Raw genomic sequence first — 19,301 nt, 5'->3', positions numbered from 1 at the left:
TAATAGAAGTGCTCCTTCTAAAGTGTTCCCACCTCACACCGTAACAGTGAACTCATCAGTCAAGTAGCTGAGGAAGTGTTTTACATCAAGATACATTTATTTGTCTTATTCTGGTAATTAAATACATACTGTGAGTGCAAATCGAGTCCAGGGTCTAAAGAACTACAGAGTATAGAATTGAACATAGTACAAAGTTGGACAGTTATTTTCAAACAAGCTAAATATCACCAGATACTTCTCGTTTTCATAGTAGTTGTACAACAGTAGTACTTTTAAAACATGAGCGCGTGTGTATTGTTTCCTTAGACAAAAGCAAAAAAAAAAAACCCTACAGTTACCACATCTAAGACGCATATCGTTAAATTATTTTGTGCTTGGAAACATTGAAAGGAAACTCATTATCATACAAACCGACACGTACGGAGAGAATCCTCGTCTGCGAACTCAGAAACATGAAGCAGTATTTAACATCGGCAGCAGAGCAAGTCGCAAGTCTGGGCATTCAGGTTTTTTTTGTGCCAAACCATAACGTTTGTGTGGTAAGCACTGCATAAAAGCATAAAACGTAGCGTGAGTTTTTTGTTACTGTTTTTTTCTTTATTATTATTATTATTCTGCACAAAAGATATTAAATATTGACCCAAGCCTGGAGTTCATGCACTTCATAATAATAAGCAACACAAGAGAAGTCTGTTTCTTTTTCTTCATTTTTTTTTTTTTGTGTTTGTCTTGAAGTTGTGTAGTTGTCTATCTAGAAACAGGATTATGTAGCACATATGACTGTGTTTGTGTTAGTGTTTGGACTGCTATAGACAAGGTGAAGGCTTCTCCAGTGGATGCTTTAAGAGAACACCGACGATGACGAATTACGACGCTCCACAGATGAGCTGCAGGCCTTCACACTGAGCTGGACGCGACTCGCGGCTGCTTCTGGAGACTCTACTCTTCCTTCCTCTTTGCGCCAGGGATTTTAGCCTGGATCCTGGAGAGAGAGAGAGGAAAACGTTCGTCAGTACCTCGTCCTGAACCAGCAGCTTTCACAGCCTCCGACACATGTAAGAAACTTTAACTATCCATGTTTAATTACAACTTAATTATGAATACTGTGACCAGCATTTTTTCCAATTGAACCTAAAATTACAATTATTTTTCCCCTGAACGTAAATTACAATTACATTCTCAATTACTAAAGTTCAAATTAAATGAATCACAATTCAGCCCATAAAACGTAACCTTCCTCTTGTGTTAGCTTTCTGTTAGACTAACTTATATATGAAAATATTGGTATTAATATTTTAGGTGTGGGCGTCAGTATATCCCTCAATTTCAATTAATTTTTTCAAAAAAGATTTATTACATGTATTGTGTAAGCCATAAAACTGTAACACGGTTCCCCAGTTTTGCGTTGAATTAAATTCTTGTTTTTTACGAAAATTTTCACGTCAATTGCAATTACAAAGCCAATTATCTGAACTCAATAACAATTAAGTTATGATTACCACAGCAACAGATGTTTTTAATTACAGTTACTATTATAATTACACCATATTTGTTATTATTAATTACCCGATTTCAATTACAATTGACCTCTATCCTGCCGTATGTTCTCAATTACTAATGTTCAAACTCAATTCATCACAATTAGAGCATTTAATAGATCAGCCCATAAAATGTAACCTTCCTCATGTGTTAGCTTTAGCTTTCTGTTAGCATCTCTAATGATAACGGGTTAGTTTAATCAGCTGTGAAATACACTAAAACAAATATCTATCATCAAATTTCTTTCCTATCTATTGGTTATCTTATGCTTCCTAATCAATTAAAGTATTGGTGATAATATTTTTGATGGGGGCGTCTGAGTCTTTTCTATCAGTATAACTCTAGATTTATATTATTTTTAATATGGTAGTGGGAAAACTTATTCTAACATATTCTAATAATTGTTAACTACATACTGTATGTGTAAACCATAAAACTAACATTATTTACCAGGTTTGTATTTAATTAAATTGAATGGGTTTGGACCAGAATCCATCAGTGAGATGTTAGTCAGGTCTGAACCCAGTAGGTCTCTGAGATCTACATACACACAGGTCAGATAGTGGAGCCCAGAGTTCACAGCAAACATGTCAACATTCTGAATTACTGAATACTAATATAAACATAGACCTTCCAATCAACCTAATTTTATCTCACATTAGTCTGTTTATAACCATGTAATTTACATGTGTAGCGTACTTTTATTGGGATTTCCTCATTTGATGTATTTCACATAAAACATATGGGAAAAATTTGAAAACGAATCAACTTCAGTTATGGAAAAAGGGCCATATTTATTTTGAACATAAACATCACACTTCTTCTCTTCTTAAAGATTTGTATACCCTTCCATAGCCAAGGTCTGTCTGTGCTTTTACAATATCAGCTCATTCACCCATTCACACACCAATGAGAAGGCACTCGTCCACCACAATTTAATAAAATAATGACTTACTTCCCCACCACAGAGTTGACATGGGTCCGTATTAATCCCATGTACTGATCAATCTGTGCCTGAAAAAAAGAGAAAACATTTATGAGTCTTTTTTCTAAGTCAGGATTGATTTGAAGTGTTTGTGATGTTCAAAGACCCTACCTGGTGTTTCTCATAGACCAAAGGCATGGTGAACATGGAGACCACCGCTAATGAGGGACAGAGAGAGGACAAACGTTAACAAAACTCAAAGTAGGGACATGTTGCACTTGTAGATTAATTTTAAGGTCCTTTTACTTGTTTTTACATATCTTAAAGTTGTAGCTTTATTCATTTAAACATTATATGAACCCCGATACCTTTCGTCTATAGCAGTAGTTCTTAAACTTTTTTTTTTGATCAGGTTCCCCCTTTTTATTTCTGAATCTAAGTAACCTACAACATTTTGCTCAGAATACTGTGAAAAAACATCATTAAAGAATTCTATGGTTTTAATCATTTCTAGTCATTTCCTGCCTGGTGTTGGACCCAGACTGACCCTTGTATTTTTAATTTATGTTTTTATCACAATCACTATTATTCATCATTATTATGATGGTATGATTATAATTTTTTTAACCAAAAATACACATTTGAACATCTCCATATTTGTCATGCTTTCAGGTAGTGCTGCCGCGTACCCCCATTTGAGAAACACTGGTCTATAGAACAGTCTACTAGAGATGTACATTGTTAATTTGCAGTGTTTTTACATTTCCTTACTTAATTTTTTCCCCAGTTACGAGTGTTATAAATGTGCATCCAAAGCTCAGTTTTTCTGTAAATCACTGACAGAAGGTGAAACTCTACAGTGAGTGTAATCAGGAGGAATGCCAGGTGAAGTGTTGAGTCAGAACTCAGTCAGGATGACCTCACCCAGAATGAGAAGCGTCAGGCCGTTGAACAGAGCGCCCACGTACGTCAGCAGCCACATCAGAACAGCAAACTGAAGGAAAGACAGGATTTCAGTTCATTTACACGTTTCAACTCACATCAAAGCACAAAGTCAAAGCACAACCTGGTGACAAACCTTCAAAGAGTCGATGAGATCCTGTACGAGGAAGAGTCTGCGGAGCTCCTTCATACAGGTGTTGGAGTACAGCAGGATTCTGTCGGCATATTTACTGATCTGGTCCTGAGAGAGAGCGATTTCCATCTCCAGGTAAGCTCTGAGGACAGAAAAGTATCAAATCCATTCAAATCTCCGGGGTGTCAAACTCATTTTAGTTCAGGGGCCAAATACGGACCAGTTTGATCATAAGTGGCGACCTAAAGTGCCACAGTAATTCCATCTTTATTTATGCCAGTTTAGTTTGAGGTTATCCCTGTTGCACAGACCAAACCTGGCAGAACTTAGTGCTTTTCTCTTAGTTGGAGGTATTTTTGTCTTTATCTCATCTTTAATAGCGTTTATTTAATTGTGTTAACTAATGGATGCTATATGTGTTTTAATCCTGAGTGACTTTAAACATCAGCAGGATCGCAACTAGTCTTGTTCCAATCCACGCATTTTGTCCCGCTACAGATACCCAGTTGCATAGTATTGGCCGATACCGATACACAAAACGCGGCCTCGAGATTGGTTCAGAGCTATAGCTCTGGGCCAATAACCCCTTTTTACCCCTTGACAGCTTTTGGCCCATTTTAGTCTCTCTACATTCTTTTCTCGCCATGGTTTTGCCACTTTTGGACCATTTCTGGCCACCTGTTACCATGTCTACCTCCACTCGCTCGTAATGAAAACCCAAAGCTGTAGTTGATTTCGGGTCAACGGTGACCTGTATACACATGGCCAGTCAACCCCTGGTCAAAACCAATCTAGCAAGTGCATTTTGTTTTTTATTTTGAAGAAATATTCCCTATACATTATTATGGTATAATATATGAATATGCAGGTATTTACTAAATAATGATACATTTCAATTAGGGATGTAACGATTGACTCAACTCCTGATACGATTCGATTCACGATACTGGGTTCACGATCACTCACGATTTATTTTTTTACAAAATGGGAAAAATATTCCTTTATTTTTTTGGGGGGAAAAAAGCTATAAAAAATTATACTCGGTTTGGGATCTTGGGGGCGTTCGGGGGGCTGCTTGGCCGTGTGGTGGTCGCCGGGGGCCCCCGGGTTGCCCGCTCTTGCTGCTGGCCTGGCTGCTTCCGGGGCCCGGGGGCGGCTCGTGGGTTTTGCAGTGGCGGTTCTTGGAAATACATTTGTCATGGATGCACTGGCCTTGGGCTGTGGGATAACACTCATACTGGGCTCAACCACAGACACGTTGTTCCCAAATACCTGTTCTATGGAATTTCCACTCACTTCTTCCTCTGCTCACAGCCACCACCATTATTCCTAAGCCGCACACTGGTCACCAAACTGGCTTGATAACTCAACAATAAGCACAATATACACAACCACAATTTCACATCGCATCACTTGAAATCTATCGACTACTCCCCACCCATTCCATTTCCTATCTTGTATTCCTCTTCCCTGTTAACTTCCCCACCCCTCTCCAACCCCTCACCTTGGTGTAACACTGCCCTCTCTTTTTTTACATCCTCCCTTTAATAAAGTATTTCTTACCCTTCCCTAGGGAGGGCTGGTGATGGTCACAATTATGCAATGAAATAAATAAATTTATTTAATTGCAATAACAAAATATGCATTGCTGTTAAAAGATTGCACTTCTTGTAGTGTTAACCTTCGACAGAATGTGCAGACAAGAGAAAAAAAAAAAAAAAAAAAAAAAAAAAAAAAATTATACTGTTTTACTTTTAATTTTCATTGTCAAAAGAATCCCTTAATAAACTATTCAAAACAATGCAATTTAACTAAAAATAAATCTTGAATGAAATAAATAAATAAAGGAATAATACAAATGAAGAAGAAACCTATTAATTTAAATTCTGGTTCTATAGTAAACAATGCAAAACTGCATAATAGTTCTTTTTCTTTTTAAAAGTGCAACTAAAAATATATTTTGTGCCAACAACTGGACTTAAAAAACCCCAAAAAAACAGAGCTAATAGAAAAACGTATTTTTTACAGATATTCACGTAATATTACAGATATTTTTTCGGTGATAAAGGGGTAAGGAATCATTTATGAACATGTTTAAAAGTAGAAGGCGGCCAGAAAGAAAGTACTAGCAGATTCCGTCCACCGCCAACACTTCTGGACAATAGAAGGATAAAGCGCCCTCTGCTGTTTAAAAAAAAAGTACTGCGATTCAATTTTCAGAATATCGATGTGAACCGTGATACCTATGAATCGATTTTTAACTGCCTTACAATTAATCATTACTGTACATCCCTAATTTCAATGTATCTATTCTACAGGAAGTTGCACCATGAACAAGAAGTGGTGGCTACAGAAAAACAGTGGACGAATGACCCTAAGTTTAAAAGTCTGTGGTGCTTTTTCTCACTTGAAAGGGTGGCCCTCATCAGTCTTCTGCACGGCCTGCAGCACAGACTTGTAGATCCTGAAGCTGATGCTGGCAGAGAGAGCTGCCAGGGCCAAGTACGCTCCCACGCTGACCACACTGAACTGGGTCAGAGAGAAGAGCAGCAGCAGCACGCTGCTGAACACGGCGCCCGACTGCTTCACATTCCTCCAGTACAGCAGGTCAATCGCTGAGAGAAACAAAGGAGGAACAGAACAAGGACAGTTTAGGGTCACGTCTCGGACTCTGGCCATGCGTGGCCTTTTCAGAGTGGATTAAACTGCTGTAGTTTACACACGCTCAGAGTTTGAACCAGAGTCTTGCCACGGCTCCCTTGCATACAATAAACATCTCATGTATAACTTTTAAAAGGCAGAGACCAAATCTCACACAATTGGAACTTTCTTTATTTTGCACAAAGGCACCTGTATAAAATAAAAGGTTGATCAAAATGTACAATAAGAAAAAAAAAACACTAATGATTTGCATTTAAAATAAAAAAAAAATTATAGCTACACAAAACTGAGAAAGTAACCTTCATTCGATGCTGTTTTGGCGCCGCGCGTTACGTTTAATCTGATTGGTCGGCTATGATGTGATGCATTTGATTGTTGTCTGGTTATTTCATTTTTTTATAGTTTCACAACATCTGTTGTTCATTTTAAAATATATATAATTTACTCAGTAACGGTTGGGTGTAGAAATGCAACAAATTACTCGTCTTATAAAACGTACATAAGTCAAATTACTGATGTAGAAATATACAAAAAAAAATACAAGTACCCGTAAAAACAACTCAATTACAGTAATGTGAGTACTTATAATACGTTACTTTCACTTCTGGTTTCAACCCAATTTTTCATTAGAATAGAGAAAGCAGCTTTCTCTCCTCGTGTGCGTGTGTGTGTGTGCGTGCGCGTTATCAGCAGCAGCTGCTTTGGTCTCAGTCCTGTATAAACGGGCACGCGACCCTAAAGCTGCACCGTCTGCTGATTTAATGATTGATCTGCAGTTCTGTGAAAGCAGCAGCAGGAACTGAGACGCTATCAGCAGATAATAGTTCATCGTGACCCGGTCAGCGATCAGGAAGGATGACGACGCTTCAGGTGCAGCGTAGATCATCACTCTGTGATACAGTATTTTCTACGAGCCTCTTTGCTTGTTGAAGTCTGTAATTCAAAGCCACTCACAAAGTCAAATCAGGAAGTGATAACTTGGGGGATTTGCCCAGTGTACCATTACAGCTGCAGTGGATGTTTCAACTGGAAACACCGGTCTGTTTCCATTCTCCAACCTCTGCTGAATTTCCTGCTCTCACCAGTACAACCATGACTCAGGAAACACGCCATGTCCAGTTAGACGGCGAAAAGAGAAGTGATGTTATCAGGTTTGGAAGAAGAAAAACTGCTGCTGACTCTGAGCTATCCTTGGTGTCTTTCTCTAAGCTGCCCGATCGCCTGCCTGCTCTAAAATTAGCCGTGGAGCTGTGAGAGGCATAGTGATGACGGCCATCTTTACTCTCCACTAAAAGGCATCTGTGGATGCCAAAAAGGCAAACTGCACCTTAATGGGGACAAACATTCACTGTGAACTCCTGAATCTGCACTTTTAAATGCTCAAAGTGGTCCTTACGGTGGACAAATACCACCCCCTGTGTAAGATGACAGTTCCTTCAGCTGTAGCAGTGAATCACATCACCTTAGTATCCATCAAACACTCATTCATTCTCAGCAGAAGAAGCAGAACATGCTCTGCTTACATCAGACATCACGAAAACCATCGTTTGTTCCTGGCAACACTCACACAATGATGTATTTGGTTAGAGCTTTGAATGGAGAGGCTTTTCCTGTTTCTCTCTCACACACACACACACACACACACACACACACAGACATCTCCCCAGGTGTTGACAGTTGTCATCGTCCGTTCTTTGTGATCCACTGCACCCAGACTGAACACAGCTTTAGTGGCAGTAGAAGCATGTACTGACCTGCGGCTCCCATGGCTGAACAGGGAAAGAAGCAGCTGCTTTATCCACGGACAAAAGGAGAGCAGTGAAGGGGTGGGGAGTCGCACCCCCCCTCACACACACACACACCCTCCCACCGCCCTTATGCACAGGAGGGGTGGAGATTTGGTCTCATCCAGCAAATCAGCATCAGCCTCAAGCAAAGAGAGGACTGAGGGAAGGAGGAGAATTGTGAGGTTGCCAAAGAAGCACATTGTGAAACAGCCGCACATCACGCACCGTAACAGACTCTCCTCCATAGCCTCACACTGAGTGCATTAACCATCTCAGGATGACATCATCATCATTAGGAGACTGGCTTTAAAAACACAGAGTAGTACTGTTAAAATACTGTAATGGCAGCGATGTGCGGATGCAGTTGCCATAGCTACGCGCTCCATTTTCTCCCTCGCCCCTCAACGAGAGACGAAGAAAGAGAGAGGAAGGGAGGGGCCGGCGACGGAGGCTTTGAAAACTGGGGAATCGGAAGCTCAGGATGTGTTCCAGCACCCCGACACGTGAGAACGGCCACTCCCTTTATGGACGAGCACAAAAGACGAACTCAACGACTTCACCTCGACTCTTGGAAAAAAAGCATAAATAAATACTAATATGTTAGGGCTGGGCAATATATAGAGTTTCAAGATAATTATAATAATGATTGGATTTAAAGAGCGCTTTTTTCAAGGAGACTCAAAGCGCTTCACAGAAGACATTATTCATTCACACCAATCATACCGGTGGTGGTAAGCTACATTGTAGCCACAGCTGCCCTGGGTCATACTGACAGAAATGTGGCTGCCATTTTGCAATGTTTATGCAAAATTCATACAATTTTTTTTTTTTTTTTCTCTCAATTCATACGGGGCGATGTGGGTGCCTTGCCCAAGAACACAACGACAATGACTTGGATAGAGCGGGATTTGAAACTCCAACCCTTTGGTTTGGACGACCACAGAGCCAGAGATATATCGTTTTCTATTTTGGCAATATAGAAAACTACAATATTGCTCATATCGATGTCTGTATTTCAGCAAATTTAACCCAGAATAGTTTTTTTGGTCAGACTTTATTTGAATTAAAAAGTAGCAAGATTTATATCGTATATTGAGAAAAAATATTGAGATATGACTTTTGGTCCATATCACCCATCTCTATATTATTAGAATAAAACTGCTACATTTTTATAAATGACTTGAAGGGGATGTTAGTGATTTAAGGAGATATTAAATTATGTTATGTAACACTCTTCTAATCCCAGTACTCATGAAAATACTGTACAAAGTCTTTTTAAGGCAGATGATGATTGAATGAACATCATAGTTGTGCTTTTTCAACAACCAGGACTTAAATTCTGAGTACAAATCAGAGTGGAGAATAAGTTGAGGTTCAAACTGCTCATAAATGCTAATATTAAGCATATCAGCGACAGTAAAACACTTCCCCACCCCCCTTGTGAGGACTGAAAGTAGTTTAGCCCGACCTCATTAAATCACTAAAGACATCCATGTGGCCTGGAACAAGCCATGAACCAAACATGCACAGATACAGACTGATTCAGAGCCTGGAGGCTTCGCTCCAAATCCAGGGGTCGTCGCTACAAATCTGCCCCCGAATATCGGAGACCACAAGGATGTATCAGTGGTTTGCTCTGCAAAATGGTGCAGCAAGAAAACAAGCGACAAAAATAATGCCTGTTTAGGTTTCGTTGCGTTACAGTAAATAAGTTGTCAACATGCTATGAACAACCTAGACAATAGATATTAAGGGTGTCGGATATTCATCCAATATCAGAAAAAAATAAAATAAAAACCTGAGTATCAGATTATATTGTGCATCTAAAATCTCTGATATCATTTGTTTTAATTGGATTCATTGAGGTTGTTTTTCAGGATCTTCTAATTGTTTATTTTATTTTATTCAATTGTAGAATATTCTTATCTTCTTTAGTTCATTGGTTAATAACAGGGTTCCCACACTTTTTTTCACAATCATTTTTCAAAATCTTTCCAAATTTCTATGACTTACTGTAGCTCTGAATTGCTGAGATCTATTCAAGACAATTAGAGCGCAAAAATGAGCGGTCCTGTAACAGAAGTCTGCGAGTATGAAAATAAAATAAACTACATTTCCAAAACTTTTTTCAAAACAGTTAAATTATTCTATGACTTTTCAAGACTGGCAAATCACTTTTTCAAATTCCCTAATTTTTCCAGGTATTTCCTGACCGTTAGACCCTGTAATAATAAATGGCTCAGTTTTTCTCATACCTGCTGTTGCTGAATATTGTTTTCTGAGTAATATCACTTGATGTAGTTTTTCCAACATTACACACTAAAAAATAAAGTAATAAAAGTATGTTTGATTGGTGTTGATATCGATTTGGATTGATATCGGCCAAAACTCAAGGAGACAATATCGTTATCGTATCCTGGGACACCGCTGTTGATATTTATGAACCATCCAGAAATAAAACTTTTCTCAGCCTAGATTATGACGGACACCTTTCACCTGTGTGTATATAATAATTACAAATGGCAGTCAGTGTTAAAACACAGTTCTCTTTATCTTTTAAATATAAATATAATCCTCAGTACAGATTTGAACCATCCGCTCCTTTATCCACGTCTTGTATCTTTTACTGTCTCTTAGAATTGGTTGGAAAAGTTTTTTTGTAATTTGTTTGATTGAATGAATATTTTATTTGCTTTCACTTTATATCCTTAATGATTAATATATGCCTTTTATTCCATTTTATAATGCAGATAATTAAACTAGATCTCAATGGACTGCCTCAGGAAAAGAAATACAAATTCAAATTCTTCTTCTTGAGGCAAAAATTGTTCTCAAGTTGCATAAATATATAGTTTAGTAACTTATTTTAGTTTGGTTCAGTGTTGAAATATCCACAATAACAGGATATGATTGATTTCGTCACTTTCTTTCTTATGCAGGTACGACTTTGTGTGTTCTGACGAGGGCATCATTGTACGACAATTCTGGGCCGAAAACCAACAACTCAGGTCTGTGAGGAGCCGAGCAGCTGCTGGTCTAAATATGGACGGAACAGAAGCTTCTCTGAAGAATGTTTGTCTGCCTAAAATGTAATGTTTGTGTGAATCATCCCTTCTTACAATAAAGCATTGAAGGAAAAAACGTATAAAAGTATTTGTTGTGTTTGTCCAAAAAAAGAAAATGTCATTTGCATATTTTTTGCGACTTATTTTTTCTTGTATCTTTACTGAAACATATTTTTAGGTCTCGTATTAAAACAACTGCTAAACAACCAGCTGGAGCAACTATGGGTAGGAATACAGAAATCAGTGTATTTTTGTTGCCATTTAGTATGTTTTGAATATTGATTTTGGTGTTTTGTTGGACTTTTTAAAAATTGTAACGGTGTGTGTGTGTTTTCTGTTGTTTTGTGTGTTTTTGGAGTCATTTAATGTGTTTTGTGGGTTTTTTAAGTCATTCTATGTAGTTTTGTTGCCATTTTGTGTATTTTTCCTGTATTTTTTTGTGGTTTTGGAGTCATTTTGTGTATTTTTCTATGTGTTAAGTCATTTTGTGTGTTTTGTTTTGTCATTTTTTAAAAAATGTTCTGTAGCGTCTCATGTTTGTGTAATTTTGTTGTCCTTTTGTGTGTTCATTTCATGTATTTTTGTTGTTTTCTGTGTGGTTTTTTGAGTACTTTTGTGCATTTCTGTGTATTTTCTGTGTATTTTGTATGTTTTTAGAGTTTGTGTGTTTTGTTTGTCTTTTTTTTTTTTTTTTTAAGTCTAACTGCATGTTTTTGTATAATTTCATTGTTTTTTGTGTGTTTTTGCTGTTTTGTGTATCTTTTTTTTTTTCTTGGTCATTTTTGGAGTCAAAATTTGACCGAGGTCTGCATGTGGACCCTGAGCCACCAATTACCTGTGTCTGGACTATATTATATTATATTATTTATCCTTGCTGGGTCTGTGGTTTCTCCATAGTGATGACTGTTTTCTACACGGCCCTGTGGGTGCTGAAGTAAGTCATGCATACATGGTTCAGATGATCAGTGCATCATAGTGACATCATTCCCTGTGCAACTCTGGGACTGTGAGTCAGTGATGATGTGCACTAAAATGAACATGACTAAACAAAACTGCTTAAAAAATACATGGAGGAAATCACTTTCTTCTCTCCTTTTGGGACCTCTAACGCTGTTTTAATTTATTTTAATGCCTTTTCTCTACAGAAAGACAGAGCTCAGCGTGTGAGTGAGTATATGGTGCATCCAAACATTAATCAGGTCAAATGAAATCAATAGTGACTCAGCAGAGTGATGGCAAGAGTGTTTTCATCAGTGTGGACGTCTGTGCAGCCAGGAATCAGCCTAAAACATGGAAGATAATGAGCTACAACTAGGGCTGGGCGATATGGATCAAAATTCATAACCATATCTTGATTTTTTTTTTCTGAAAATGGCAATATAAGATACAAATCTCAATATTTTGAAGTCAAAGTCAATAAATAAACACAATTCTAGGTTCAATTTGCTGATGAAAAATGCCACACAGGGACATTTATTAACAAACAGCTGCACAATATGTGCTACTTTTGGCTTTTTCTCCTGTAAGGGACAGCATGTGTGAGTGAGCTCTGTGGTGTGGGTTGTTTTGGGTTAAACTGTGCTTTTCATGATGTTCTTAGAGATAACAAAAACAGCGACTCCTAAAACTAGCCATTTAATACAAAATAAGCAATAAAATCAAAATATATCGATATCGGCAATATTGTAATTTTCTATATCGCCAAAACAGAAAACTTGATAAATCCTGGATCTCGATATATTAGCCAGGCTTAGCTACAACACTTCCGGACAGAGAGAGAGAGACGCCATTTTCCAAAGCCTTCATGCCATTGGAACCAACAGCCTGAAGACGCACCTCTCTGGTCTCTGCAAGGTGCCATGGCAGCCAAGCAAATAGGGCTGATGTAATGGAGATGGGTGTGCCGTGGTTACCATAGAAACGGTCCGACGGTGTTATCCGGATGCCCATGGTTACACAAAAGCCTGACGTCTATAAGGAAGCTCAGTGTGAAGGACTGACATCAGTGACTCGCTTTCATCGTCTGATACTAAAAACCAGGGTCTGCTTCACATGCACCCCTAAACAGATGGCCCCCAGCAGGCTGGCGGACATGGACCCAGTCCCCAAAACACCACAGGCGTCTCTCATCCCTTTTTTTTCAGTCCTCTGATGCCACACGTATAGTAGAAAACATCGATCACAGGGTGTGTCCACGTTAAAACAAGCAAACCATCAAAGATGCACATGCAAAACCCACACACACACTATCATGGCTACACAGACCGTGTCATAAATAATTGAAATGCCTAGTCCACATCACACAGACAATGGATGAGTGGATGAGGGTGAATGCAATACCCTGGCCTTTCCAGCTGCTCCAGGAGCTTTCCTTCTTGCTCACGTCTGCAGTGGCCTGCATCACTGTTCTCTCTCTTGCCCTTTATTCTCTTTTCTCGGTACGATCTCGGCTTTTTCTTCTTTTGTCTTCCCCGCTTTAGTGGCTCGCGCTCACTCGCTCATCCCACAGAGGCATGAATGGTGGGTGAATAAAAGATGCAGGAGGAGAAGCTGAGATGGGGAGGGAGGAAGGCTGTGGACGGAGCGAAAACGACTGATGCTGTGGAGCAGCGATGGCTCGAACAGAAGGAGCTGCGATGGTGTGAGCGTGTGTGTGTGTGTGTGTGTGTGTGTGTGAGAGAGAGAGGTGGGGGAGGGGGCAGCAGGGTGAGAGGGGCAAATTGTAAACACCACACCACAGTTTCTGCTGCAACAAACCATCCATGCAATGATTAAATGCCCTGGGGAGGTAAAAGGGGGTGGTGACTGTTAGCTGCTCATCTTTTATTCTTGTAATCAAACACAAGTCTTGTTTCAACATTGGATGGTTGGGGTCCAAAACACTGGGAGGGTCCACCTTTAAAGCCATGACAGTTATAGGATATACAGAATGTACCGTATTCCATTGTCACTGGACCAATAACGTCATAAAGTCATGAATAATGATGCTTTAAGTAAGACTTGAAGTTAATAATTCACAGTGAGGAAACCGTGCCCGTGCTTTATTATTATTTCATGAAGTGATGATGTTAGAATACAACGTGGCCGCTCCCTTTTTACGTACGTTTCAAAGCTGCAGATACACAGACGGCCACACCTCAGAAACCTTCTGCTCCTTCCAGTGCCAGCGACAACCCATAGGAGGGAGCAGAGCGGATCCTCCTCATTCCACCCCACCACCACCACCACCATCATCCCTGTTGCTATGGCAACTGATGGGGAGAAGCACATTGACTGACTGATGAAAACAATATCTGCTCGTTATCAACCAAGCATCAGTAGCAATAGCAATGACGCAGGCGCAGTGCGACCTCTAGTGTTGGGGGAATAAAAGTACAAAGTGACCTGCTTTAGAAGCATTTCTAGAACCTTCTCTCACGATGAGTAAACAAAAAAGCAGCTCGAAAGCCTCCGATTTCAGCCAAATGAATGTACATCGTATAAGCTCAGATTCCTTTAGGCTTGTCAAGAATAACCACAACTGTATAATATTGAATGAGCAACGGGAGCTTTTTGTACGGCTCGGATGATAAGATTCAAAACTGATTTTCTTTGAGAGTAATCATTAAAAGCTCTTAAGCAGAGGCGTGTCCCAGTTTAGGTATCATAGGATTATGTAAAGCCAATGTTCAAGCGTCAAAACAGCATATTTGCAGCTTAAGGAGCATTACTGCAGGCTCTGATGGCCATGGATGACTTATCTAACAGAATAATACAGAAAACAGATGCTCACCATTCACTCTACATAGTTGGTTTTTAAAACAGAACACTACAATGGGAAAATATTCACAGTTAAAGGGTAGACAGAGAAAATAATCAATAATCCTGCCTCTGATTTTTTCTTCTGAAACACACCACCAGGGGGCAGCAGATATAGGAAACACAAACCACCCTTTTTTTAAATCAGCCTTGTTAATGAAACAGTGCCTGAGATCAGCCTGTGGGAGGCTAACAGGAAGTAAACAAATACATGATGAAACTAAGGACACAGGCTATGTTGGAAGTGGCGCACTAATGTACTAAACACTTAATAAGTATATATAGTAATAACACTTTAAGTTTTATACATAAGGTTGACATTACGCTGTCATTATCTGTCATTAGCATGAATAAGGTGTCGTGAAGGCTGTCATTAAGTGTCGTTCGTTGAATTATGACACCTTTGGAGCTATGTTGGCATTTTTTTGGGTTAGGGGGAGGGATCTAGTGGGGTTAGGTTATCACTGTTGATTCGTCACTTTTGAATGTTCTGAAAACATTTTAAGTGAGAGAGTGACCAAGTAGAATATCAACATGTGGTCATTTGATCCATAAAACTAGTGGAAAACACTTTTCATTCCGAGTTTTCTGAGATTTTCGGAGACCCTCCATTGTGCTACTGACAAAACTTCCGGTTAACTTCAAAACAAGAGCCCTATTTACAAAAGTGTTAAAAAACTAATGGAAGACAAGAAGAGATGCTTTTGTTTTGAAAAGATGATGTTTGATTTTTAGCTTGAAACTGGTCCCAGGACGATTTTACATTCTGCTCGCAATGCATCATGGGGCAGTTTAATATGACTTGTGTGCCCACCGTGCATTCTTAAAACATGTCCCCATATCGTACACATCCAGGTTTTTATTCCATACTTTAGCTTTTCATTCCATCTGTTGCTAAATGTTTGGTCATGTGGATTTTGTTGGGTTCTTTCTTTCTTACTACGGACTTCATATTTTGTTTAGCGCACTGAGATGACTTTGTTGTAATTTGCACTATATAAATAAAGTTGAGTTGGGTTAATGTGAACGCATTACATACTTAATATGGGTAGTACAGCCACAGTCTGATCAGCAGAAATGATGACACCAAACATTCGTTAGTTGGGACTGAAAAAAGTAGGAAAACGACTGCAAACACTTAACATTCTAATATTGACGTACTGTGAGAGGAATCAAGGAGAAACTTTAGGACCAACCTTTTTGTTTATCGAAGCCGTCCAATAGGATGGAAACAGCTGCTTTTCCGGGGTCTCCTTTGCTCTCAGTGGGAAACTTGTGCACGTCATCCTGCTGGGGTTTCTCTGATCGCACCTCTGGGGGCACGGCAGCAGTGGGGGGCTTGGGCTTGGCCTCTGCTTTCACAGGGTTTTGGATCTTTTCTGTGACTAGGGCCCCCCCCTCAGCAGAGCTGCGAGTAGAGACAGCACTGGGCAGCAGTGGGGACGGAAGAATGACCCCCTGTTTGGAACCACCATCCATGCCCTGCTGTCTTTTGGGGCTTTCTTCAGACGCTGACTCAATGAAGAGATCACTATCAAGCTCCGCCTCCCTCTCCTCTCTCAGTATGCTGTAGGCCGAGGGCGGGGCAGGGCCGCCGGCCAGGCCGAATCCTCCCTTGGTGACCGGGGGGTTGTCGAAAGGGTTGTTGGGCTGGCCGGTGCTTTTAGGCGTCTGGGAGAATGGATTCCTGCTGCCCTTCAGAGGCTCCTCAGACACCAGCTCGATCTCTGAGTCTCCGGACTCCGCACTGCTGCCCTCAGGCTCCCTGCTGATGCCCTTTGTGCTCGGGCTGATTTTAGGGGCTGCAGGCTCAGCCTTGAACTTGTCTTGGGAAGCAAAATCTTTTTCTGTCAATGAAGAAAAGCAAAGGAAACATATACGTTAGAATTCTAGTTTTAAAACCACACACACAAACATGGAACTCAGACCCAGATAAACATATTCTAAAGATAGAATAACACAAAAACATGTATGTTTAGACCAGGGGTTCTCAAACTTTTTTGGCTCAGGTACAACCCCCTTTTTCTCCTATTTCTGATTCCAAGTACCCCCTTTGTCCGACTACAACATTTTGCTCAGAATACTACGAAAAAACAACTATAGAGCAGCATAATGATGGAATGAATGAGCGTTGTTAACACACATTTTAAAGAATCTAACTTACGAATAACTGGAATTAAACATTATGTGCCTCCTGAATAATTTATTTCTAAAGTTTTTCACATTTCTGGTCATCTCCCACCTGGTGTGGGACCAAGACTGACCCATCTTGCAGCCACGGCAACCGTTCAATTTGATGATTATGTCATCAAACTGTTTCCTGTATTGTACATGCATACATTCAGTGTTGATAAATGAAGTAAATATACTTAAAATACGGACTTTATGCAACAGCAGGTTTTGCGATGCCACACACAGGAAATATGTTTGCTTCACTAATAGTAATGCTAATGCTAATGAAGGCTTCACGTAGGTCCAGTGTGGTCTGCCTCCACAGTTTCATCTCCAACTCTCTGTCGTTGATTCACAGCAGTCGTTGAGTCTGACATGGAACTCTGCTTTAATTCAACAGCTGCAACGTTTATTTTGCCAATCACTAAAAACGGCATACAGCTTATAATCCATCTGCTCCGGTCTCACACGCTCCCTCACTCCACACATGGTCGAGCGACTGGGGCATTCATTCGCTGTTAAAGGGCCACACACCCACAAACACACTCTGACAACAAATGTTATGTTCAAATCTTGCATGGACTTTACAGTCACAAGGCTGCGTTAGGTCCAGAAACATGGTAGCATTTGATTTTCCGTGAATCTGTATCAGGTAATACCAAAAGAATTCGGTCGGTACCAAAAAATACAACCTGAATTCATATGATGGGATCGATGACCTTTTTTTTTAAACTCACTGATAGGTGTTCGGCCCAAAAATCCTGATCGTGTAAAGCCTAATTACAATATCGCCTTTATCGTTATATACATGTATAATATTTATAGCTTATTTTGTATCAAAATACCTGTTTTGGGGAGTCAATGATTTCACTACTTCTCAGAACAGCATGAAAAGCTCAGTTAGAGGGATTGTATTGTTGAGTGCGTCCTAACCCAGATCTACCACAAAACAAGCCACACTATAGAACTCACTCACACACTGTCTCTTAGAGGGAAAAAACTAAATGTGACATATTGTGTGGTTATTTTTTAATAAATTTGCCTCTGTGACATTTTGTGTCAGCAAATTTAATCTAGAATTGTCTTTCTGGTCAGACTTTATTTGAATTGAAATTATCGAGATGTATATCGTACATTGCCATTGTGACGAAAAATATCGGGATATATCGCTCAGCCGTGCCTGGAAGTGCAAACTAGGGCACGTTAATGTTAAATTTACTCTTTTTCCTGCTGAAATATGTGGCCCACTTGAGTTTAAACTGCTCTGTATGTGACCCCTGAACTAGAATAAGTTTGACACCCCTGGTCTAAGTTGGAGCTATTTTCGGGGGGTCTGTGCTTACGTGTTGGAGAGGCGTTGGGAGTGGAAGCCGGGCTCTCATCCTCCGGCTCTGACAGGGTCACTGTAGGAACCCCCTGTAGACCCACACTGAGGACGTTCTCATTCTCAGACAGGCTGACAAGAGAAGGAGGAGGAGGAGTCTGCTGGGGCCCAGTAGGAGGAGCCTTAGACTCAGTCAAGGTGATCTTCACTGGGCTGGCGGTCTGTGGTGTACCTCCCAGGTTACGATAGGACCTGTAGTCCGCCATTTCCTCGTCGGACGGTTCCTCCACATACGGGAACGAGTGGGAGCCCAGAGCGGGACCCAGGTTTTCTTCATCTTCCTCCTCCTCCTCCTCCTCCTCCTCCTCATCATCATACTCGTCTATCCCAGGGTCCTTGTCTATGTAGCTTCCCAGCGAGTCGTGGCCAGCGGAGCTTTTCTTATCACCCTGGTGCTGCTGCTGCTGCTCGTCTCCATGACTGATATCCATGTAGTTGTAGGATTCGGTTTTATCTGAGCTCAGCAGAGATTTTGGCATGTCGTCAATAAGGTTGGAAGCCGTCTTGGTGTTGGAGCTGAAGCCGTACACGTCACTGGAGAAGTCATCCATGCCAGGCGAGCCAGAGGAGTAGTTGGAGGACTTGAAGTCATCCGACAGGTAGGAGGCCTCGCGGCTGGAGGTGAAGCTCTGGTTGGACAGTAGGGAGGTGTACACGTCCCTGTCATCGCTCACTGGCTTCCTGAACATTCCTGACATCAGGTCATCTGGAGAAATCAACAGAGAAAGTCACTGAGCTGGAATGACATTGTGCGCTTGATCATTTTAACAATGGCTTTTCAAAGGGACGTGCAGTGACGCTGTGAGGAGAAAAGTCAAACAAAGACTATTTGTAACCAACGATTGACAAAAGGACAAAAGGACGATTGTCTCATCAAAAACATGTAGCATAAATA

The 19,301-nt window shown here is 40.3% G+C and overlaps 1 protein-coding gene across 3 annotated transcripts in view; it reads right to left on the bottom strand.

The window, feature by feature from the left end:
- Nucleotides 1-78: 78 nt before the first annotated feature.
- Nucleotides 79-19,301, bottom strand: part of rtn1a (reticulon 1a) — a 34,416-nt gene continuing 15,193 nt past the window's right edge. The window contains exons 2-9 of one of the 3 annotated variants that reach the window (XM_028439043.1): nucleotides 18,366-19,112; nucleotides 16,047-16,697; nucleotides 5,947-6,154; nucleotides 3,543-3,681; nucleotides 3,389-3,458; nucleotides 2,636-2,682; nucleotides 2,495-2,553; nucleotides 575-982 (exon numbers count right to left, since the gene is read on the bottom strand). In XM_028439043.1, coding sequence (XP_028294844.1) covers nucleotides 940-982; nucleotides 2,495-2,553; nucleotides 2,636-2,682; nucleotides 3,389-3,458; nucleotides 3,543-3,681; nucleotides 5,947-6,154; nucleotides 16,047-16,697; nucleotides 18,366-19,112 — 1,964 coding nt within the window. In that variant the 3' untranslated portion in view covers nucleotides 575-939. Of the gene's footprint in view, nucleotides 983-2,494; nucleotides 2,554-2,635; nucleotides 2,683-3,388; nucleotides 3,459-3,542; nucleotides 3,682-5,946; nucleotides 6,155-7,954; nucleotides 8,101-13,392; nucleotides 13,728-16,046; nucleotides 16,698-18,365; nucleotides 19,113-19,301 lie in introns of those variants that run through there. The other 2 variants (XM_028439044.1, XM_028439045.1) reach the window with 2 other exon arrangements.

This window comes from Gouania willdenowi, chromosome 22, assembly GCF_900634775.1.
Source record: "Gouania willdenowi chromosome 22, fGouWil2.1, whole genome shotgun sequence".
Classification (NCBI taxonomy): domain Eukaryota; kingdom Metazoa; phylum Chordata; class Actinopteri; order Blenniiformes; family Gobiesocidae; genus Gouania; species Gouania willdenowi.
The sequence above is the reverse complement of the archived record's forward strand: the minus strand, read 5'-3'. Positions and strand labels throughout refer to the sequence as shown.